Consider the following 25,040-nt stretch of genomic DNA (forward strand, 5'->3'; position numbering starts at 1 on the left):
CCCACTTGGAATGTACCTTGTGTGACCACTGGGCTATGGTCATTCCTACTCAGTATCACTTCCAGGCTAGCCACCAGGAAACGGCCTGTGAAATGGGCATTTGCTATGGGCCATGTTTGGGAACTAGAGAGAAGGGAACATCAAAAGGACTGAGTTTGGCCATGATCTTCCTAGAGTTTCCAGGAACAGAGGGAGCAAAGAAGGCCAATTTGCCAGCGGTCTGGCTGCAGCCTCTTCATGGCAGGCAGCAGATCAGGTTGTAGCTGCAGTGCCCTTCAGGCAAGAAATAATCCTGAATTCCAGATCCTTGGGAAGGTGTGGCCTTCCTGTGGACTGTTTTCCTCTGTAATTACTACAGGACACCGGAGCTTGCTGGCTAGGATTATGCACTGTGAAATTTTATAAAGCTGAGCAACAAATAGGAATCAGGTTTGTAACATGCAGAAGCATCGTACCCCACAGCATTCCTCTCAAATGATCTGGGCCCGATGTGCCATATTCTGCCACTTGGGGGGAGGGGGTCACAAAGGCTCTGAGTCACAGATCCTCTGAGATAGGTAACTCTCATTTCTGGGTCTCCCAAACATCCAAGTATAACATTATACTCTTGCTTCCTCCTATGAGCTAAGTTCTTACAGGAGTACAAGAGAGACTTCAGCACCAAGGAAACTTGTCAGTTCTCCACTCTCCTTTGCATCCTCTGCCTCCAGCCCAGTGATTTAGGATGCTGGAACTAGTCCTGTTGGCTGGGACCATAGTACTTGGGGACTCAGACAAGACAAAACATCCTATGCCAACACAAACTGAGATCATCCACTCATGTCAGACCTCAGATTTTAGTGACATTTGCTATGTGCCAGGACCTGTTGGAGAGGCAGGACTGAAAGGGGAGGTTTAAATAAACAGTGGGGCTTGTATGGATTGGTCCTGGGCTTCCTGGAAGCTGGGTTGCTGGAGCTGACCCTAAGAGGAAGCATCCAGATACATAGCCATGTGGGTGGGTCTTGAGTCTACCAGGTCTTCTCCCTCATAGCCACAAGAACCCCAGGGTACAGCTCCCAGTGAGGCATTGAGGCAGATACTCCAAGTCATCCAAATTCACTTCTCTGGCTCCTCTCCCTGGAAACAGGCTCTATTCCTGTTTCTGTAGCAACAATGTCACTGTTAAGTGTGAAACCTGGATTGGGGAACTTTCCCCTTGGGAAAGGAAGACTCTGAACCTCTTATCTCCTGCTTCCACTCTACAGATTTGGGGCCCGTTTGTGTCTTTACTGAGACACCATCCTAATAAAGACAATACTGCCAACAGTTTCCACAGCCCTACTCTTGATACCAACCCCAGGGAGCTGGAGAGATGTCTCCATGGTTAAGTCCTTGCTGCTCAGTAGGGCATTGGTGGTGCACACTTTTAATCCCAGCACTCGGGAGGCAGAGACAGGCGGATCTCTGAGTTTGAGACACATACACACACACACACACACACACACACACACACACACACACACACACACAGAAGCGACATGCACAGGCATCCATACATACACATGCACACACAGAGACATATTTTTTAAAATGTTCAATGCACAGTGGTGAAAATCATGTGTGTACAGTTGCAGGTTAACACAACTAGCCACAGGTTTAAAGGGCTGCTCATGAAATGGGCTGGAGCTCTGTCTTGATACCTTGTTCAGCCTGTGTTTTATTTTTTAAGACCCTCCCTTGTGGCTGTACAGTCTTAATGGTAGCATAACCTGGGAGCCCAGGTGTGATGTCTCCCTCATTGCAGACCCTGGAGCTCACCTGGCATGCCGGATGGACGCGATGGCATTGCTGAACTCGCTGTCAATGCTGCGGCAGTTGTAAAATTCCTCGTAGGCTGGCCGGGAGGAGCCCTGGTACTCAATGCGGCTGATGCGGCAGATGCCCACAATCAGGATGATGAGCATGAGCACGAAGGCCACACAGAGAGCTCCGATGATGATGTAGAGTGAGTGCCGGGGCATGTTGGTGAGACTCTCGGCCATGTGCCCAGACTTCCACTGCAGGTCTGAAGGCAGAGACAGAGAAACGGCACAGCATGAATAGTCACCGTCAGCATGACACCACTAACTCCACGTAAGGGTCATCGAACCCAGGAAAGATTATTTTCTGTGAGTAATCCAAATCAAGATTTAATATCTTTAACTTTAAGGGTCACTGACGAATTATAAAGAAAAACCAAGAGTACACCTATTTTGGTTCGGATGTGAAATGTCACCAAAGGACCATGTGTTTGAATACCTGGTTCCCAGTTGATGGATGTGTTTGGGAAGGATGTGGAACCTTTAAGAGACAGAGCCTTACTAGAAGTCTAGAGTCACTTGGGGGCGGGGCTTGAGGTTTTTACCACAGCCCCACTTCCTGTTCACACTCTACTTCCTGACTGCATGTGTTTTCCCCACCATGATGGACTGTTTCCCTTCTGAATGAGAGCCAAAATAGAGCCTTCCTTCTGGATGATGCTTCTCTTCAGATAGTGTGTCATAACCAGAAAAGTAATTAACTCCATAGTCATTTTCGAAACACAACTCTTCTACCTTTTGCAAATATTTCAAAATGACAGAAACCACAATTGAGGAGAATACAGAAATGGAGTCTGCAAAATGATACTTGACCCTTCTGGTGAACTCAATGATAGAACTTCACCCCAGATATGGCCACTTCAGACTCCCTGCTGCAGAATTAGGCCTGTAAATGTTCAAAGCTCAGTGTATAAGAATATTCACCTTGAGTCATAATATTTAAGTGTTAAATAATCAACCATCACATATTTACAAACAGCTCAGAAAATAAGGTCAGGCCCCTTATAGTTACCTCTCAGAGCCAATAAATATTAATAGTTTATCATTTTGCCTTATATTTCTTTTATATGTTTTTCCTCTTGTTTATTAATTTATTTTTACATTCCAGTCACAGTTCCCCCTCCCCCTCCCACTCCCTCCATCCTCCCCTCCTCCCATCTGCTCCACAGAGAGGGTAAGGCCTCCCATAGGAAGTCTACTAAGTCTGTCCCATCATCTAATTGAGGCAGGACCAAGGCACCTCTCCACCCCCACACCCCTGTGGCTAGTCTGGGCAAGGTATCTCTCCATATAGAATGGGCTCCACTAAGTCAGTTTGTACATTAGTGTTAGATCTTGGACCCACTGCCAGTGGCCTCATATATTGTCCCAGTCACACCACTGTCATCTATATTAAGGGAGTCTAGTTCGGCCTTATGAGGGTTCCCCATTTGTTAGACCGAGTCAGTGATCTCTCACTAGCTCAGTCAGCTGATTTGTGGGTTTCCCCATCACGGTCTTGACTCCTTTGTTCATATTTTTGCTCCTCCCTCACTTCGATTGTACTCCAGGAGCTTGGCCCATTGGTTAGTTGTGGACTTATGCATCTGCTTCCATCTGTTTCTGGAAGAGGGTTCAAGCTTCTCTGGGGTTATGGATTATAGGCTGGATATCTTTTGCTTTGTTTCTGATATCCACTTATGAGTGAGTACATTCTATATTTGTCTTTCTGGTTTTGTCTTTTATATGGTTTTTAAAATAAATAATATGTTGCAGATAAAGATGAAGTTCCCCTACTATAATGTCCTCTCCTCACCCCACCAACCCCAAAACAATTTACAAGAGTCAAAAGGAGGAAAACAATGCAAATATTTAACTCTTAGTGAGGCAAAAAGAAAGATATTCATTAAACAGTACAACCAAATAAAACAATTCAGTCAAATGAGACATACTCATGTGGTAAAAATAATTCAGCAATCACAGTGAGTTTAAAACGGTTACTTGGACATTGAAAAGCTCAAAGTAGGGTCATAACACTAGCAAGTGTTCACCGCTTCCCTAGGTGACTAAGATCTTTAGAGACATCTCCTTTAATCGTAACTACGAGAACATACAATTTTCCCACCTCACCCCCACATGAGAGGCAGTCTGGGAAGCTGACATCCCTTTAGTGGAAGCAAGATAGAAGCTAAAGTTTGCATGTCCAGTGTGCATCAATAGTGATTGTCTCTAGAAGAACAGGATTATAAGTGATTTTAGGGTCTTTTGTAGACTTTTCAATCATTTTTAGAAATAATGACCTATTTTTATATAATCCAGAAATGAACAATAAGTTGTTGGTATAAACACCCATAAGAGGACCCCCACGTAGCAGTTGAAAGAGCATAGGCTTTCTGATCACAACGGCCTCAGTTTAACCCCAGCTCCAACATTTGATACACCTCCCTGAGCCTCTGATCCATCCTGTGCAACAGGGAAGCACCAATGCCTGCTCCACTGGTCTGTCATGAGCATAGACTAGAAAACTGTGAAAAAGCAAATGAGAAAAGGCACTTGGGGGTGGTCCTTCAGCAGGGACAGCTGAGATGCTGGAAGAAGGAAGGACAAAGAAGAGAACACACTTGTGAGGCAGAAGCTCTGGGCTGAGGATTTTAAAATATTTGCTGCCCCTGACCTTCCATCAGCCTCTGTCAACAGGGGCAAAATGGAAGGACCGGATATCACCTCTGGTTGGCATCGGTTGGTAATGTGATATGATGTCCTGTTTGCAGACCTGCGTACAAATGGAAATGTCTGGCTATTATGAACAGGATGCAAAAGGAAACTGCAAATCAAAAGAAGCTGGGTTTTCTCTATTGTAGTCATACCATTGCCACCGTCATTACCCTGCAGAGTCATCACTGCCACAGTAGGACTTTGCCTGGTGTCTAGATAGAGGATTCAGAGAGGGGTAGGGACAGGAACACACCTCAAGGCACTTTTCACTAACCTGGTTATGTGAGAGTTCTGTCACATACTCAGCTACATCTTTAGTGATCAGTGATCATGGCCTCTGAGAATCGACTATTCTTGACCTTGAAAAGGACATTCTGAAGGAAAGGACAAGAACTGATATAGACAAGGGACCAGGCCTGTGGACCCATTTCTTAGAGGTCTAACAAAAAAGTGGGCCCTGCTCTTAGTCTTGAAGATTCTGGAAAGCCTGAAGAAATGTGGTGAATGAAGAGTCTTCTTAGCCAGCCACCAGGTCATCCTATCCCTGAATATCTTGTAGAGGCCTGTGACATCTGGCTTGACATTTCCATCCAAGACTGCCTGCCCGGCTGCTAAGGCAGCAGAGGGAGCTCAGAAAGCAACCGTATCCTCAGGGTACTCACTCCTCAGCTGAGTCAATAGACAGAGACAAGGAGAGCAACGTAACACTGCAAAGAAATAGCCTGTGCAGACAGCAGAAGGTGTTTTATGAAACCAGAACTGAGGCTCGCTCCCCAAGTCAGCAGCCCTTTCTCTTGGCAATAGCTACTGCCTGCTTGGAGAGACGCCTCTGTTTTCTGGCTGAAAAAGTAAGTGTGGTTCACTTGATTTCCAAGTATTATAGCATCCATTCCCTTAAAAATTCAGCAGCAGGCTGGAGTCCAAAGCTCAACAGAACATGTTTTATCATCCATTTAGCATCAACATGAGGGTGGCCAAAATGGTTTCTACTCCAACCCGAGGAGTGCTCAGATCTGATGGCCACAGAGGATCAGAATTGTTTTTGATTATGTGTGTGTGTGTGTGTGTGTGTGTGCGCGCTCACTAGTGCATGTCACAGCACAAGTAGAGGTCAAAGGACAACTTCCACCATGGTATTGTTCTCTCCTTCCATCATGTGAATCCTGGGTATGACACTCAGCTCAGGTCATCAGCCTTAGCAGCAGGTATCTTTATCCACAGAGCCATCCCTCCAGCCCTCACAGGAGTTCTCAGTGAGCTTTTCAGCTTTATGCATGCTCCGTGTGCTAAGTACAGGCACATCATATTGACTGTGACACACATGTTCACACCCACATGAGAACCACCGTGAAAGAAAACATTGTGCCTCATCACACGGTCAGTACGACAGCATCCGGTACGTGGTGGGTTGCCCACAGTTTGCATGTCCCTCCGTTTGCACCTCTTCTCAAGTATTTGCATTCCAAGGTGTTTAGACATTAAGGAGAAATCTATCACAATTTCTCAAAAAAAAAAGATGTTTTTCTTTATCCCCTGCCTTCGTCTTTAAAGCTAGATTCATCTTTGCTGTCATCTTAAATGTTCTTGACAGAAGTGAAGGTGGCTGCTTTCGCAAGCTAATTGGTTTAGTAGCCAGCCTGGACTGGCATAATCCAACACCCAGTCTGAGAGGCATCAAATGTACCCTCACCAGGTGGCTGCAAATGCCATCTCCCAGCCAGGCTTCGCCTTCATGAGGCATCGATTTTCCACATCCCCTGAGTCCCATTGCATGAATCATTTACTGTGTTGGCTACAGCCCAGCCTGGAGACGAAATCTTAAACCTGAACGTGCAGAGTGGGGCTATCTCCTGGGCCCCAGCAGGTGTGCGACCAGGAATGCTCGCTCAAGAACTGTTTGGGGAAAATTTCATAAATGTCCCACTTGTAAGTTTCAAGGATCATTTGCATTTTTGTTTAAATTTGTCTGAAGGTCTGTGTTTTTCCGAGGGTGTTTACATTGAACATTTTGGAACTGCTGGGAGCTGGGTAGAGAAGCTGTTCAAGGTGAAACAGGCAAGCTGATGGCAAAATCATATCTATCCAAATTAGGCTTCAGCTTATGTGCATAATGTATTCTAAAATAAATTGTCCACATCTATTTTGTAATTTACCTTGGTGAACATAGCTATGCTGACTCACTTACTCATCCATGTGATTTAAAAAGCAACTGGAAAGGATCATGTTTGTGATGATGTCATTTATTAATTAAACAATTCTGAAGGCCATCTGCTGCCTACAACCACAAGGTAAGATTTCAAATTATGTCATGTTTTCCACAGCTGAAGGTAAGCTTGTGAAAAATTAGCAGTCACTGTTGACCTTCAGATGATGAGTAGACAAGGAATTGTGCTGGCTTGAATGAAAACGGCCCTCATAGGCCCAAAGGGAGCGACACTATTTGGCAGATTAGCAAATGTAGCCCTGTTGGAGGAAGTGTCACTGGGGGTGGGCTTGAAGGTTTCAGAAGCCCAAGCCAAGCCCAGAGTCACTCTCTCTTCCTGTTGCCCATACATCTGGATGTAGTAATCCCTGCTTTCTCTCCAGCACCATGTCTGCCTGTGTGCCACCCTGCTTCCCACCATGATGATAATGGACTAAACTCCTGAAACTATAAGTGAGCAAAAGTTAAATGCTTTACTTTATAAGAGTTGCTGAGGCCATGGTGTCTCTTCACAGCAATCGAACAGTGATTGAGACATAGTGGAACATTCTACTCCTTCATAAAAACCCATTCACAGAACTAGGACTTGAGGGCTCTTTGTGTCCCGTTGTAAAGCATGGAGAAAGACAGTGGGGTCCTGAGACCATAGAACATCTCCAGATCAGGAAGTCTTTCCGTTTGGCCTGCCACTGCCCTGGAGAGGCAGTTCTGGGTATCAGGAGAGCAGACTGTGGCAAACTAAAGCACAGAGGCAGCAGTGGTCTTGGCTAAGGCAGGGAGGTGCATATGGAGAGACAGCCCTGCCTTTGCTGACTGTGTACAGCGCTCATCAGCTAAGCATAGGCGTGGGGTTTGATCATGCTAAACCTGAGGCCAGTGAGTTGATCTGATCCTAAAGCCACATGTCTGTCCTCACAGCTGTCAAGACTGAGAATTCTAAAGGTCCATAACAGGGCGCACACGACTCCCAGAGTCACATTCCTCCAGCAGGGTGATTCATACTCTAGAGGTCTTGGAACTATGAAGATAGGTCTCTGCCTGACCCAGTCTTGGTGCTGTGACCAAGTCCTATGCACCAGGAGGACATCTCCAACTAAACTTTAGTCACTCGAGGTCTATGACCTGAGGATTTCTCCAGAGACAATGGTGTGTACAATCTACAGAATGGAAAGCAATGTGGTCAACCTCTCTCTGGTCCCTGCTACACGAAGAATGGTAAGTGCTTGCATGAAGATGACTCTTCAGACATCAGACAGACTCAGTAACTGAGGAGCCTGAAGCCTAACTGACACCCACCCCCATGTGTGTAACTGCCGCTCTAATTTTCAAGGAGCAAGAAATAAGCTGGCCCAAAACTTCATCATTTGTTCCTTCTTGGTAACCCTTGTGAGGCTCCCTTTTTAAGATCTTTATTTTATGTATGTGGTGCTGTGGAATAATCCTTCGGAACACTGTGTAAATTACACTGTGATTAGCTTAATAAAGAAGCTGACTGGCCAATAGCTGGACAGGATAAGATTGGATGGGAGAATCAGACTGGGAGAACTCTGTGAAGAAATGGGGAGGAGTCAGAAGAGCCGCCAAGAGATGAAGAGGGAGCAAGACAGGGGAGAGCAGGTAAAGCCACAAGCCACATGACAGCACATAGAATAACTGAAATGGGTTAATTTAAGTTGTAAGAGCTAGTTAGTAATAAGCCCAAGCTATCAGCCAAGCATTTATAGCTAATATGGAGTCTCCATCTTGGTTCTTTGGGAACTGGTGGGTAGAAAAGAAAAGTTCACTTACAGTATAGGTGTTTTGTGTGCATGTGTAGCACATGCATGCAGTGTTCTTGGGAGCCAGAATAGGGTTCAGATTCCCGGGAACTGGAGTTACAGACTGTTGTGAGCTGGCATATAGGAGCTAGGAACCAAACCACCCGGGCCTTCTGAAAGAGCAGCCAGTTCTCTTCACAGCTGAGCCATCTCTCCAGCCCCCACTCTCTTACTGTGTGCATTTGGATGGGTCTTGCTTTGTGGTATTTTTAAGAGTTTTTATGCTTTTACTTTCTATTTCCCTCCATATCTTCATCTAATTCTATCTATAATTTTTTCCATTCAAGAGGAATTTTTTTCTTTTCTTTCTATTTCTGTCTTGTCCTCTCTGCTTCCTCTTTTTCATTTCTTCCTACATTTAGCAGTATTCTGTTACTTTTAATACTATCGTGTTTCAATTTTGTAGTTCCCTGATAGCTTCCTGATTTTCCTTCTGAACTTTGTCATTAATGAGAAATCACTTTTTTATTTTCCTTTTCTTTAAATTACTTTCTCTTACCCTCTCTACGGCTTTCTCCACCCACCTCCCTTCTTTCTCCTGATTATTTAACCTTTCTTCTCTCTCCCCTGTTTCTCCCCTTTCTCTGCTCCTTCCCTTATCTCATCCATTTACTATTTCACACTTACTTATTGCAAAAAAATTTTTTAGCTTCATGAAATACTCTAGAGTAGTTTCGCCATTTTTAGTTTTATAATCATTGGTGATATATTGATGTGCCATATCTGATTTTTAAGTTTATTTCTGCATTTTTTATAGTGTGAGGCAGTTGCCTCTAAAAACAGTTTGTTCTCTTTCCACCTAGTTGTACTGGGGAATTGGGCCTTCCAGAGTAGGCTGTCCAATAAAAAGACAGCATATCTCCCAAACCCAAAAGAGATATCTAAATCAATAGATGTACAGATTGCAACTTAAAAAAAAAAGTGTGAAGGGCACGAGAAAACAAGGCAACATGACTTCCCCAAATGTTCCTAACTCTGATACTACTGAACTCACTTAAGTGGCTCAAGCACCAGGTAAAGATTTCAAAAGTATTACTAGTAAGAATGATGAGTGACCAGCAAAAGAACACAAACAGATGAATCCAGTCCAGGGCCTGGAGAGGAAAGTCAGCAACATGGAAGGAAAATGGGAGGAGAAGCCAGGAAAATGAATGAGAACATCAAAAATAAGGATGAAAAAGTCGGCAACACAGGAAAGTCTCAGCAAGCAAATTGTGATTCTGAAAAAAATAAAAATAAACAAAAGGGAATGTTGGAAACAAAAAATCCTCAAGGAATAAAATTTAAAAACACAAAGGAATGCATGACCAATAGCCACAATCAATCAGGAAAAAAAGACTCTAAGGGGTGGAGGACAAAGTTAATCGAATACTACAATCAAACATCTCTAACAAAAAGTAAATAAATTAAAAGAACATGACCACAAGATCTCAAAACTCTAGGATGTGGTCAAGAGACCAAACCTAAGAATCCATTGGCTGAAGGAATTGAGATGAACACTAAAAGCATAGCAAATGTGGCCAGCAAAATTATAGCAGAAAATTCCCCAACTCTAGGAAAAGAATCAGACATACAAATACAAGAGGCATCTAGAACCCCAAATGGACATGACCAGAGAAGAATATCTCCATAATAGATTGAAGTCAAGATGTCAAAACTACAACACAAAGAAACACTATTAAAAACTGTAAAAGAAAACAACTCTCCTACAAATGCAAAAAGTCGGAATAACCTCAGATCATCAACAACCCTCAAAACCAGGGAATCATGAAATAATATATTTCAAGCCCTAAAAGTGATAGATGTCTACCCAGATCGCTATACCAAATTAGGAGTACATGAACATCAGCCTAGGAAGGGTTACCATCAATCCCAGTTCTAGATGGGAACATACTAACTTTATCAATTCAGAAGACAGTGGTCTCCTGAATATGCATCTTTGAAGACTTGGATAATACAGGACGGGCATAAGTATGTTTAACATACAAAGGAAGCAGCAACAGTTAGCATCAATCAACAGAAAAACTAAACAAAGGTTCCTTATATATATTAGCTCTGCTTCTACTCTTGAAATAAAATTTAGAATCTTCGGCTTGGTAAAATCATACATCTACATCACTGACAAAAATAAAAACTTCAAAACACTGTAGGGAATTATCACAGACTCATCTTCTGATGTTCACGTGTGTCTCCTAATCAGTAATGTCTTCACAGAAGTTTGTCCAGAGATAATGGAGGAAGTTATCAGAATGGAAATAATGTCATGCTTACCACCAGAGAGGCTAAAGCAGGAAGACTGTGCATCTAAGGGCAGTCTGGATTTCATAGTGAGACCATCTCTTATAGCAAAAAAATAAAATAAAATGGAGTCACTTGTGCCAACCCTTCCACGAGTAACTAAAGCCAAGATGCTCCGGTGTGGTGGCTCTTATGACTGGCTACCAGGCACCATCTTCTAATCCTGGATCTTTGTTTAATTCTTTTTATAATATTTGCCTCAGGTATGGGCATATTTCAGGAATCTTCACATCAAACCTCTCAAGATGGAGGTCTAAAAACAAATTGCAACCATTCTGGTACAAAAGAAAATAGTCTAAAGAGACATGCTTGTGTCTTTCCTTTTGACTATCACATTATTGTAACAGTACACTCTCCAAGGAGTTGTAATTTTCCCAGGAATCTCTCTCTGGATGAAGGGGATAGCCAAAACCCTGCTGTGGTCAGAAATGGAACTTGCCTATCAAGAAAAGATGGCACACAGTTTTGACACTGTGTCAGACCACCTTATAGAACAGACTAGAGCTGAGACACTGATGTCAAAGACAGGAGGGACCACACCTTGACCAGGAAAGCTCAGCCTCAGGTGTTGTTCCTCAGGAGCTACCCACTTTAGTTTGGTTTTGTTGTTTGTTTTTGAGACAGGGTCTCTAAATGGGACCTGTGGACCATGGATTTGGCTAAGTTAACTGGCCAGCAAACCTGAGGGATTATAAATACATGCCACTACACATGGCTTCCTGTGTAGGCAATAAGGCTCTAAACTCAGGTCTGCATACTTGTCCACAAAGCGCTGGCTGAGCCATCCCCTCCAAGCCCACGTTACTCTTGTCCCTCAGAGTACAGCAGCAATGAGAAGGTTCAGGAAGAAGCACTTTGCACACCACTCCAATGCAGAGACTGATAAACTGGGATTGGGAGGCAGCACTCCCAGAGCCAGCCTGTTGGGTAAGATGAAACTTTACCACCCTGAGTAAATAGGAAAAATGCCTTTCAATGGTGAATATTTGCCAGCTTTCAAGACAGATAAAAACAAAATCCCATGTCAGTCATTGTCACCTCCGTCAGGGTGCTACACTGTTCTAGTACATCAGACCCTGATTTCGAAATTTCCAAATTTCAGGTAATTCACCAGCAGCCCAGTGCTTTTAAGCTCTTCTCTCCATGTTCAACCCTACTGGACTTTTCTTCTTCAAGCAACTGAAGGAACCTGCTATATTCAGAGACACTTGAAAGCACAAAAGCAGCGTGAATTCAAATCCTGTGCTGCTTTTTAGACTTTCCAGAGTGGAGGCTGCATTTTTTATGGTATTCTAACACTTGTCTGTGAAGCATATTTTTTGGCTGACCAAGTAGCAATGAACTTTGGATGACATCTGAAGATGCTCATCACCAGTGGAAAGCTGGATGCAATCTCAAGGAGCAGGCATGGTGGAAAGCAAGAGACAAAAGTACTACTTGGACTCTGGAGATGGAGATGACTGAAGTGTTCCCTCTGAGCCTCTGGACTTTACTGTCATTGATATGGGGGCTTTCTGGTCATAGTTAACATCCTCTTCTTGCTAAAGGAAAAGCACATACTAAGTAGCCCACAGCTGAAATACTTACGGATCTCACAGTTTGCCCCCACCCAGCCATGAGGGCAGTGGCAGGTATAACCATTGGGCTGGTCCAAGCAGGTTCCAGCATGATGACAAGGGTTACTGTCACATTCATTGATGTCAATGTCACATTCTTCACCTAGGAGGATAAAGAAAAGTAACAGTGATTGGCTGTACCCATATCACTTATGAGTTCCTTAAAAAAGAAAGGAAGGAGGGAGAGGAGGGGAGAGAGAGGGAGGCAGGGAGAGAGGAAGGAACAAAGGAACGAAGGGATGAAGGAAGTGCTGGAGAGATGGGTCAGTGGTTAAGAGAACTGGCTGCTCTTCAAGGGGACCTGGGTTCAATTCCCAGCACCCACATGGCAGCTCACAATGGTCTGTAACTCCAGTTCCAAGGGATCTGACACCTTTACAGGCATATATGTGGGCAAAACACCAATACACATAAAATAAAAAAAATAAATTATTCTTGAGAGAGAGAGAGAGAGAGAGAGAGAGAAGTAAAGGAAAAGAAAGACAGAAACTCAAGCTAGTGACCATGATCTCCAGCCAGGGAGCCCAGCCTACTATTTGTACAAAGTAAGGAGCTCTTGGAAAATTCCAGACATGGAATTTACACTTAAGTAAAACTGAATAAAGAAAAAGCATTGTGGGGCTAGAGAAATGGCTTAGTGGTTAAGAGCACTTGGCTGTTCTTCCAAAGTTCCAGGTTCAATTCCCAGCACCCATATGGCAGTTCACAATTGTCTGTAACTCCAGTTCCTGGGGATCTGACACCTATGCACATAAAGTAAAGTTAAATAAATTATTTTTTAAAAAAAATCATTGCTAAGGAGACTCTCTCCTTGAACCCATGAAGAAGTAAAGTTACTCTCACATCTGAATAAACCTTTGGAGGTTTACCTGAAAGGCAAACTTAGGTTCCCAATGTTGTTAAAGTCCACTCTACTTTTGAGTCAGTAGTTGAATCTCATGCCATTTTCTGAATTTCCAGGAGGCAGAACACTCACAGTTTATGATTCTTTTGTAGCCAACCAAGTATTTGAGTTTGCTGGTTTAGACATTGGCTCTTTAGTGGACACAGTTGTATACCCAGCTCAAGTCATTTATGAAAACTGATTCTCCTTTCTTAATTCCTCTATATACTTGGATTCAGCAGGGAAGGGCCTGAAAATCTCAGGGGGAGCATCAGTCATAGTTTGTAGTGTGACAATTACAAACACGAGATTAACCCAAATCTGACACACTGCTTCCTGGAAAATGGTGGTCCAAAGGATGCTCACATCCACTCCAGTCTGTTCTTCCCCCACAACGAAGATGGCCAGACCCTGGCTGCTAAGACCCAGCATCCTAGGCTTTCTGACCTGCCTACAGAGCCTGCTGTAACATGCCAAACCAGCCCACAAACCAGCATCACTATGATCCAAACATCCCCATAGAGGAAGTATCTTTCTGGCAAAAGTTTCATGAACAAAGGACACTCTTGAACAATTTTACAGCCATGACACTCAACAGATACAAGATGAATACACTCCTTAAGCCTAAGGGCCTCTCATCAAAGCTGAAGAGGACATTTCACAACAAGGCAATCTCTCTTTAAAGAAAACAAGTGGAAAAGAGAACTTTTAAAAATAAGCCCTCATTTGCTTAGATAAATGCAGAAAGGGAAGTGGGGTGGAGGTGGGGACAACAACACTACTCTCATCACCACAATCAACTAAGAGAAAAACCAAATATTTTGTTCCTATCTTTGGGAGACAACAATGCAGGGTATTCATGTAATTACTTCCAGGCTTATTAAGCATTACATTGCTTTTCTATCTGCTGTTGGTTTACTTCACATTTATAAAACTGCTGTATGCTACTCACAGATTATTTCAGAGGAAGAATCTCACGCTGAAAGGTCTCATGTCTGTTCCATTCCACACTCTATGCATACCTAGCATCTGACTATTGCAACTCAAACCTGTCGGACAAAACACTCACTGTCTCTGAGCCATCCTAAAATGGTTGTAATCCAGTCCCATCAGGTAAATTTGTTTCTTGCAATAAATTTGTAGTAATTTATGGTGATAGAAGGGACACAAAGTTGACTGCCTCTTGCTAACCTGTTTTAACCTGTTTAAAATGTGGTCACTGCGTATCGGTGGGGTGATCACTCTAAGAGGAGAAGGGCATTGACTGACTGCACCACTACAGATGGCATCACAGTGATAGACTGGATTGAAAAACACATCAACTGAGAAAGGCTGAAGGATAAAAATCAAAGCTCTGACAGATAGATACATCAGTGCCACTTTCCACCCATTTAGGAAGTCACCCTTAATGGAGATATTTACTAAACAATAGTTTGTTCAGCTGGGGATCTGGACATTGAAAATTCTGAAATGAGATGCCTGTGACCTGAACAGCAACAGTGACAGCAACAGCCTGGCTCTTCCAACCTTCACAGCCACAGTCTGGCAAGTCCCAAGCCCCACTCTGCTCCAGCAAGTCCAAGGCCAATGCCACACCCTCTGTTCACCACGTGACCTCAAACTCATGGCAGGCCTCAAGCTTCAGCTTCCCAAGTGTTGAGGTACAAGCAAGGCCCCACCACACCCAGGCAAGCATCAGTCTTTCCATGCATTTCAACACACTGGCATTGTTTCCAGTCAACATGAATTTTATCTGGAAGGGCTCTTAGTGAGAGTTGTGTGTATTTACCAATCGTCAACTTAATGAATCTGAGATTTGTGAGCCTGAGACAGTTGTCTTTCTAGTTGACCTGTTTACTATTTTCTTTCACCTAAATTAGAAAAAAGAAATGCAATGCTCTTACATGACTGCTATTCTTGAATAGCACTTGTGAAGACATGCAAAATGACATTTCTCCTTGACGAAGGCTACCAATTAGGACCTGAACATGAAGTCTCTTCCAATTTCCTTTCAATCTATTGTTCTCTCTCCCTCTCCTCCCTGCTCCCTGTTTCTCTCTCTGAACTCGAGTGTACACACGTGCACATAGATTTACATATCTGTGGAAGTCAGAGGTGAAGTTAGGTGTCTTTCTCATCATGTTCCATTTTTTTTTAATGTGTACAAGTGCTTTGACTTCATAAATGTCTGTGTACAACATACATGATTGATGCCAGAAGAGGCCAGAAAAAGGTATCAGGTCCCCTGGAACGGAAGTTATAGATGGTTGTGAGTCACCATGTGGGCGCTAGACAGCAAACTCAGGTCCTCTGGAAAAACAGCCAGTGCTCTTATCTGTGGAGCCATTTCTCCAGCCTCCATCTTATCTTTTGAGACAAAGTCTCTCACTGGACCCAGAGCTCACTAACTAGCTAGACTGGCCAGATAGTAAGCAAGCCATGGGGACCCCTACTTTTTCCAACCTCCCCTTCCCAGTGCCCCACTTTTCACATGAGTGTGGAAGATCCAAACTCCGGCACTTGCATGGCAGGCACTTGACTAGCTGAGCCATTTCTCTAGCCCTCAATCTACTGTTTGCTAAGAGGCAATGTGGATAATGTGTATACTAGGTAGTGCCTATAGAAGGCTATAATCATATTGATTCATTTGTAATGCTTCCCTTATGTAAGTTAGGGAATGTAAGGCAACCAAAAACTATCCAAAGTTATTATTGTTAGTAAAGCCTTGAGTTAGCAAAGCCATGCTCAAAGTATAGATGGCAATCCCTGCAACCACACTATCTGCATTGAGCATATGGCAGGCTCCAGGCGGGCACTTTAGCTTGTTCCTTCATACTTTCATAGGATCTTATTACACACAAAGCAAGGTTCAGAAACATTATTTAGAGCTTTTCCTATCATGGTGTAAAAACTGGAACCTGTCTTAACCACTCCTATAAACTAGAAAGCTGAATGAAATTTATGAAAAATAAAACTCTTTAAAGAATGAGACACCAAGCAACACCAGTGTCTAGCTGCAAGAAGCAAAGCAGGCAACTGAGCACCACAGTCCCCCTGGACTTCCACCTGCAGCCAGATCTCAAACAAAATGGTTTCCGTGAACTAAGGAGACAAAAACTGGAGTTGGTGGAGGCCGGGATCGTATGTAAGGAATGCTGCTACAGGGAAAGCACGTGATAAATACAGCACGTGGAATACTACAGTAAGTACTCTGTATCCTGGAATGATGCTCTCTCTCACTAGAGTTTGCTATCAAATAGTGTGTGTGCACTGAATTCAAGAACCCTGACAACTAGGGTAAGAGACAAGAAGCCCCCAAACTTGTAGCAGATGAAGAGGAATTCACGGTTCACCACCCACAGTGCAAAAGGAGTAGGACACAACAACCACTACAGTAGACAGTAAAACCAAAAATGATCAATATAAAGAGATTAGCATTTTAAAAAGATGGTCTATCACTCACCACATTAACATACAATGGCCAGCATCCAAACAAATTTGAAAAAATGGGGGGAGAGAGGATGAAGTGGTAGAAGTCCACCTGCCTGCCCACTTTCAAAAGTCATGTGGCGACAATAAATTTTAGGCATCGAGGCTGTATGGCAACTGAACAGCCACATCAATCAACAAAAAAGAACGAACTCAAAATAGAGCCACACAAATATTTGCCAACTGATTTTTTACCAAGGTTCAAGAGCACTTCAATAAAAGAGAAACAGATGGCCTTTTTAACTAATGAAACAACATTTAAAAGGAAAAATAAGTAAATAACATCTAGTTGGGAAAGTCCAGGATGGAATACAGTGTATGAAGAGAAGCAACTAGGCCAGAGAAGCCTCAGTGAAGGGCAAGGCTGCAGCAGGGGAGCTGCTGACCTAGTAACTTTGAAAATGAGTTGAATTAGGACGCTGCTGTCATCTGAGACAGGGTCTTACGTAGCCCAAACTGGCCTTGAACACACTATGTAGCCAAGGAAGACCTTGAACTTATTTCCTCCTGCCTTCACCTCTGGAGTGCTGTCGTTATAGGCTTGAGGCACTATGTCTGGTTTAGACCTGGTTAAACTAAATGAGTATGAGCTCTAAGAAGACCCTGTATTCTAGTTGGAAAAGTGACTTTCTAAAAGTAGCAATTTTGATACTGCTAAGCACATGTTGGAATTAGATGATAGAGTGAATGGCGTGGGAACCACTTACAATGCTATTCTTGTGTGTTGGGGCAGGGGGAATGGATAAATAAAAGACCAGAATGGCCCTGGTGGTGCTGGATTCAAATTTGGACAACACCATGAATTCCCATTAAACGTAATAAAGGTACAGAGAGCTTCAGAGTAAGATGTCTGTGCATAGTAAGATGCACACATTAGTACATTCATGCACACTCCCTTGCTTGTCAGCCAAGACACTCCGATAGCAGTGACATCCTAATAGCAACAAGTACTTTTAGTACCTAGAGATCTACTTCAATTATTCTCCAAGAAGGAGCTGGGAGACCTTGGAGAAATGGATGACACCAGGATGAGGGCAGAAAAAAGACACGATGAGACTGAAGAGTCTTAAACATCAGGAAGTCCACAAGTGCTGAAACACAACACAACAAAGCAGCAGCCCCCACACCCATATGGGGATATGCATGTGGACACGGGAGTCAATGAAAGTCTTCCCAATACCCAAAGTTGGAACATTGTGAGCAATAAAATAAACTAAAATGTGCTGTCCTGTAACACAAACCATACACTAAGTACCCATAAACCCTAACTAATATAAATAAATGATTGAACAAACTAATAAATGAGGGGGAATAAACAAATCTCTCATGGAAAGTATCCTAAGTAGTCCTTTAACTACCCTACCCTCATACAGGGGAGCATAGCCTCCACTCATTAAGGGTTGGTTATGCCAAGTGACTTCCTTCCACACAGTGTCACATGGTAGAGGAGGGAATGCGAAATGATGGTGGAAAACCTAATGAGCACCACCCTCAGCTGGTGAACAAGGCCATCAGCAACCACAAGCTATGCTGATGGGGGAGGCCTTGATGTGCTATGACAGGATTGGGAAATGCACAAAAGACAAGAGACCGTTCACCATGGAGGATATCCAGATATTAAAATAAAAAAACATAAAATTGTTTATCATCATTTTACCGAAGAGAAACTCATACTAAAGCCATGGGGAGCTCTCACTCCCCGTGATGAAGAAAGCTTTGGAGGAAAGGGTGGATGCTGAGCCAATAACTGAAAGATGGAGAGGATTGTCCTATGGAGAGAGCTGTGCAGAAGAATGCCAGGCTTGGAGATCAGGAAAGCACCACTCCATCAATGAAGACGCACTTACTCAGTCACTAGTTGGCCAGCTGCAAGTTTTACTAGATCTCAGATACACTGAAAGAGAAGCAGGTAAGCAAAAAAAAAAAGAAAAGAAGGTAAGGGGTTGGAGAGATGGCTCCAGAGGACCTGAGTTCAATTCCCAGTGCCCAGGTGGTGGTTCACAACCACCTGTGAATCCACTCCCAGGGGTTTGTGTACTAGCTTCAGGTCTCTGTAGACTCTAAGCACACATGGTATACATACATACAGCTAAGGATCAAAATCATTCCACAGTTTCCAGGCAGAGCAATTTACAGTGCCAATAATACCATCTGAAGTACTATCCAACATTTAAGCACTTATAGCAGAAAACAAATGATAATCTATGAATTTGGTATTGCTTGATATCTCTCAGACAGTTTACTAAATTGGCAGTTGGAGATCCACTAAATATTCTGTAGTGAATATTCTACTTTCTCACCTAAAAAAATTATCAAAGCAAATTTCAAATAAAGATTTAAATGCTCAAAATTAACTCATACATGGTTATAATGATATACGAGGATATTAATAAAGCTTCGATAGTTAAAGCCATTTGATAAACAAGAACAAAAAGGAGGTCAAGATTTAATTATGTAAAGCTGAAACATAATACATATAAAGCAAAATGCTCTGTACATATTTGAAAGGCAAGGAAAAAAGAAAAAATAGCTATGACCTTGACAGATAAAAGGTAATACACTTGAACTAAATGGCTAGAAAGAAAGATTAGCGTGAATGGTCTGGCAGAAAAGCAGACAAAGTTATGAGAAGAGTGTTCATAAAATAAGAAACACAGCCAACATGAAATGTCTTTTAAAGTTTTCAACTCTTTGAGCACCAGACCTACAAATTAAATAAAAAAATAGCCTATCAGGGTGACTTCTGTGGGGTGTGTATATCAACAAAAGGAAACAGGGTGTTTGTTTTTTAAAGCCGAATGCAATGGAGTCAAAACTAGATTTAACAACAGGTACTTTATTAAAGGGATAGTACTCACGCAAGGGCCAGTGAGCAGGTTTACACCGGAGCCGGAGTGACCCGCAGATGTCCGCTCAGCCAGGCGGGAGAGAGAAAAGAGGGCCACATGCATGCCTCTCTGCTACTTAAACCCTTGCTATGTCACTCTGACCACACCCTTGGGCATGGTCAGCGGCACCTGTGGCCAGCCCCAAGCAGGCATGGTCAGCAGTACCTCTAAAAAGGATTACTCCCTACAGTTTCTGTTTCTGTTCTATTCCCTAGGTGAATATAACATATATGCAATAATACTGAATGGTTCACAACCACCTTTAACTCCAGCTCCAATGGTCCAACATCCCCTTCTGGCCCCTGTGGGTACCTGAACTCATGTACACACACATTTACACACACGCACACACGAAATTATAAAATAAATATTTTAAAGGTATAATTCTTGGTATGGAAACACATTTATTATTTATTTTAGTCTAGGTTAAAAGTATGTTACAAAGTAACATGGATATTATTATTCCATTCGTGTCCATATATGTACATGTATATACTGTATGCCATATTCTATTCATAGAACTTCAGGGAAAACTCTTGAATGTCAACATATTAATAATGCTATTTTCCAGCCATATGATGTTAACTGGTGAGTTATTTCAATAGCTTTATATCTTCAAATTTCTTCTATGCTTTTTTTAATTAAGTAGTTAGATAAAAATATCTGGAAAAGACCCAGGAATCTTCCCCAATATATTTTTGCCTCCACTGACTAATATATAAATGTCTCTCTGTGTTTATAAACCACCAGATAAACAAAACCATCTGCAAATCATTTTCTGGAGCAAGCCCACTTCTCAGTCTCAGAACAACCCAAGAGAAAAACACAGGGTGTAAAATAGATAAACAGAAAAATCAGAAGTTTCTCCTCCCCCAGCCACTTGGCTGTTGGCACCTTCCCCAAGGATAAACAGATAAAGCCTAGAGAGTGGAGTCTGCAAAGTGCTGTAGAGTTTGGAGGTGGCCACAGTGGCCCAGAAGGAGAGGTCAAGCCCAGCAGAGGACACTTGTTTCTCTACAGAGCCCCTGTCTTCTTCCATGTGCAGCCTTCTCCTGAAACCATAGTGGAGGAATCCTCCCCAAAACATAGACCTTGTGTTCTTTTCATGTTCTTTTTATGTGTATATCGTGTATTGCATGAACATATGGATACACATGTGTTTGGTCATAAACGCTCATGTGTGTTCATGTATGTAGACCCAAGGGACAACCTTGAATGGTGTTCTTCAGGAACCAATCACCTTGTGTTTTGAGACAGGGCCTTCCACTGACCTGGAACTTGCCAAGTGGCTAGGTTAGCTAGTTGGTGAGCTCCTGTTCCCAGCTCTGAGAGGACAAGTGTGCCACCTCACTCAGCTTTTGTATGTGGATCCCGGTGATGTAACTCAGGTCCTCATGCTGGCACAGCAAGCACTTTACCTACTAAGCTATGTCCCCCGCCCCTGACCTTGTCTTACTCTTTAGTTTTCAAGACTTACAGGGAAAACTAAGGCTGAAATTTGGAATATTCTGGACTCTCACAGTTTCTGCTTTCCTTTGAGAATCTGACAAAAACTGAGAACCTTCCGTAGGCACACACATCCAATACAACATTTCATTTTTGCTTTCACGGACTTGCAAGCTCCCTGAACTCAGAGTCGGGGGCTTTGACAAAAGTTCACCTTAGCTCGGATCCTCCAATCTAGAAGCAACTCCCTAACGGTGTTCAGAAACCACCGAGACGAGGGTGACCCCAGCTCCTATGTCTGCAACTGTCACACCCCACTCTAGCAACCCACTCCAGTCTGTCCCTATATTCCCATTTGATCCTGAACCCTTCCTCCCCAACACTACCCATCATCTACAGTTCTCAAAATTGTGTTACTGTTATAACATTCAATAAAAATAAAAGTATCTGAATGGAGTTCACACAGAAAACACATTCGATCCTTCAGGTCCCCTTCATACTACATTAACACTAACACTTTCAAGGGTTCCCATAAAGGCGCGTGGCTTGTGCTTCAATGCTCCTACTCTGGCAATGTACAGTGATGGCAGTGTCAGCAAATATAAATGAGAAATGCTGGCTTCAGAAGAGCCTAGTTTAATGACAACGTTGTCTGTTGTCTTAAAATAGGTCTCATTGAAGCCATGTCTCCTGACATTGCACAAAGGCATCTCCACTTTGCAATCGCTCGTGGGAGCAGGCTTGGGGGTTGTCTAACCTTGGCAACCGTGGGACTATGTAGTGAGTTTGAAGACACACTCTTGGGTCTCTCACCTGTAAACCCTGGTGCACAGATGCATGTGCCATTCAGGCCTTCACTGTCGCAGGTACCGCCATTCAGACAGCTCATGTTAGCACAGGGGTCCTTATACAGTTCACAGTGTGTCCCTGCAGAGAAGCAAACAAAAAAGGTGACCCATGGAATACTCTCTGGTCCCTGTAGCCTTCAAAAGGAAGGCGTTTCACCAGAATGTGACAGCATTGGGATAGGTTCATGATATGTATGGATGCACGTGTATGTTGCCTCTGTGTGTGTGTCATAATGTGTATGCTTGTATGTGTGTGCATGTCTATGTGTGAATGTGTGTGTGTGTGTGTGTGTGTGTGAATGCATGTTTATGTGTGTGCTTGTTAGTGCATGGATATCTGTGTGTGTGTGTGTGTGTGTGTGTGTGTGTGTGTGTGTGTGTACATCTGTTCTTGTATGCACATAAGTGTGTGTGTGTGTGCCCACTCCTCACTTTAGACTGTTATAAATTATGTCTTATTAGAAGATAACAAATTTAATCCCTGCCTATAGGCTCTACTAAGATATCTTATCCACATTTTCTCTGCATATCCCAAAGCCTATGGCATAGAAAGCCAAAAACCTGAAAGTTAAAATTTCCCAATGACTGGCCCCCAATAGCCATGCACATATAGGCAGCAGTAAAATTTACTTTAATGAATTACCAAAAAGAGAAGGAAAAGGGGAAGATATGCAGTTGGGGGGAAGTACTGGGCAGACATAGGGGAACTGGGGAAGAGATAGGATATATATGATATTATTTCGTTGTGTGTATGTATAGAATTCTCGATGAATTAAAAATCCCAATGGCAAATGCTGAGTCTCCAAAAGAAGAAGAAAATAGACAGCCTGAGAAACATTTAAACATTGGTGAATGACAACAAAGGTGAAAATTAGGAGTCAAATGTTTCAAGGATCCCAGCTCTCTTGGAGACAAGAAGAGAAGGGAAGGATTTCTCCATGCATGAACTTCACACTCAAAAGTAAATCGACACATGCTCAAGTCTCCAGGCACCCTGACAGCACATGCCCTAAGTCCTCACTGGGCACCTTATGTCTGATTTACTTCTCAGTACAACACCTAGAAGACAAAGGCACTCGTTCCCCATCTCACAGAAGGGAAACTGAGGGAAGAAGCTTCCTGCTGTCACAAGGCAGCGAAGGAAAGGAACAGGATTCAAATCCGCAGGTGAACCCTATTCAAAGTGTTTACCTCAGACCCATGCGTGCAGTTCAGCGCCCATCGAACAAAGAAGAGGCGGAAGAGCTAAGGGGTCAGTGAGATGACTCGGTAGGTAAAGGCGCTTGCCACCAAGCCTGGGTATCTGAGTTCAATCCCCAGGACCCACATGGTAGAAGGCGAGAACTGACTCCCACAAGCTGTCCTCTGACTTCCACGCACGTACTTGTGACATACATGCCCACATACACACACAAATAAATAAATAAATAAATGCAATTAATTGTTTTAAATCCTGGAGTAAAAATGGAAAACTTCGTTTGTGTAAAAGGAAAAGTAGGACATGTTTGCACATACACATACCAATGTCTGGAGTCAGGTTGGATGACTTCCGGAATAGCTTGCTTTGATTTCCCAGCTATGTGTTTCTGCCTCATTTACCCCTCCCACCTTTTTCACAATAAATATCTTATTTTTAATTAATGAAAGAAAGACTCAGCACTGTTTGGGAGGTGGGATATCTGCTGGGAAGCTGGAGTACAAGATGGGTGAGCAGATTTCTCTCCCTGTTTCTGACTCCCTCCCTCAACCCACATCCTCTGGAGTAGAAGAAAAATTACATTTTGCTCTAGATGAGAATGCAAACAATGCAATGCTCATCCTCCCTGACTGCCTCAGGAAAAACAAGCATGAAGCAAATGACAGCGACACGATGCTGACTTCACTTACACCCCACTTCCTTCCTCGGCTCCTATTGCACAAGTGACTGCCGCACCCAGTGATTCATCCTGTGGGCTCTGACATCTTGCTGGCCTTTTCCTCTCCTTTCTTTGTCCCTGCCTTAAGAAAGGAGGCTCAAGAAAGGGGACAGAAAGAAATACAAGCTTCCTGCCTGTATCCACAGGAATGCCCTACTTGACAGAGCGTTTTAGAATGGCAGCCCTTGATTTCTGGTTCTGCCTCATCTGCCATTTTCAAGTATTGCTCAGCATCGTGCCTGGGATTTTTCTCAAGTGTTTTTCATATCTCTCCTTTCTCATATCTCACTGCCTCATACCTGCAGGAACAGTCACTCATAACATGACCTAACTCCTTCTCTGTGTCCAGGGCCCTGAAGGGAATCTCTCTGTTTTGGTAACATGAAACTTTCTTCTACATTTGGGTATACAGGGTTTCTTCCTGAAGTTTCCATTTCTAGAGGCTGGGGATATACTTCACCCAGTGATTGATCCCCAACACCACAGAAACCAGACATGAAGCAAGAGAATCAAAAGTTTAAAGTCACCCTTTGCTCCATAACAAGTTCAAGACCTTGTTTGGGGGCAGGAGAGAAAGAGAGAGAGAGAGAGAGAGAGAGAGAGAGAGAGAGAGAGAGAGAGAGAGTGAGTCCTCAGGGAACAGCACACCATTGAATATCCAATATAAAATGGTCAGCCCTGTAAACATAATCATACAAGTAACATTATATAGACTGAGCACGTTGTGTTTATATGTTTAGAAACTATATATATATGCTGATATATATATATAAATACATAAACAGTTAAAGAAAAGAGAAGTCATGAATCTGAAAGAGAGCAAAGGGAATGTATGGGAGGAATTGAGGGAGAAGAGGGAAGGGGAAAGGATGAAATTATAGTATAATCTCAAAATAATTTTTAAAATCAATTAAAAGAGTAGAGGCAGGGGAGTCCTCTCTGCTTCAAAATATTTATCTCAAAGATCATATGGACTGATCAACAGGAACCAGGCAACAAAAGGATCCAACTGCAATGTGAAATAAAGCCACCACCAAAGTTCAGAGTGAAGTCCAGAAGATCTGAATAGCTGCAACGAGGCCATGCTCACTGGGCACCCAG

At 43.0% G+C, this 25,040-nt stretch overlaps 1 protein-coding gene across 1 annotated transcript in view; it reads right to left on the reverse strand.

Annotated features, from left to right (window-relative positions):
• Dner (delta/notch like EGF repeat containing) overlaps window positions 1–25,040 on the reverse strand; it is a 287,027-nt gene that overhangs the window by 3,261 nt on the left and 258,726 nt on the right. The window contains exons 10-12 of the mRNA XM_035441073.1: window positions 21,989–22,102; window positions 12,441–12,572; window positions 1,801–2,047 (exon numbers count right to left, since the gene is read on the reverse strand). Coding sequence (XP_035296964.1) covers window positions 1,801–2,047; window positions 12,441–12,572; window positions 21,989–22,102 — 493 coding nt within the window. The remainder of the gene's footprint in view (window positions 1–1,800; window positions 2,048–12,440; window positions 12,573–21,988; window positions 22,103–25,040) is intronic.

The sequence above is a fragment of the Cricetulus griseus genome, chromosome 2 (assembly GCF_003668045.3).
Source record: "Cricetulus griseus strain 17A/GY chromosome 2, alternate assembly CriGri-PICRH-1.0, whole genome shotgun sequence".
In the NCBI taxonomy this organism is placed as follows: Eukaryota; Metazoa; Chordata; class Mammalia; order Rodentia; family Cricetidae; genus Cricetulus; species Cricetulus griseus.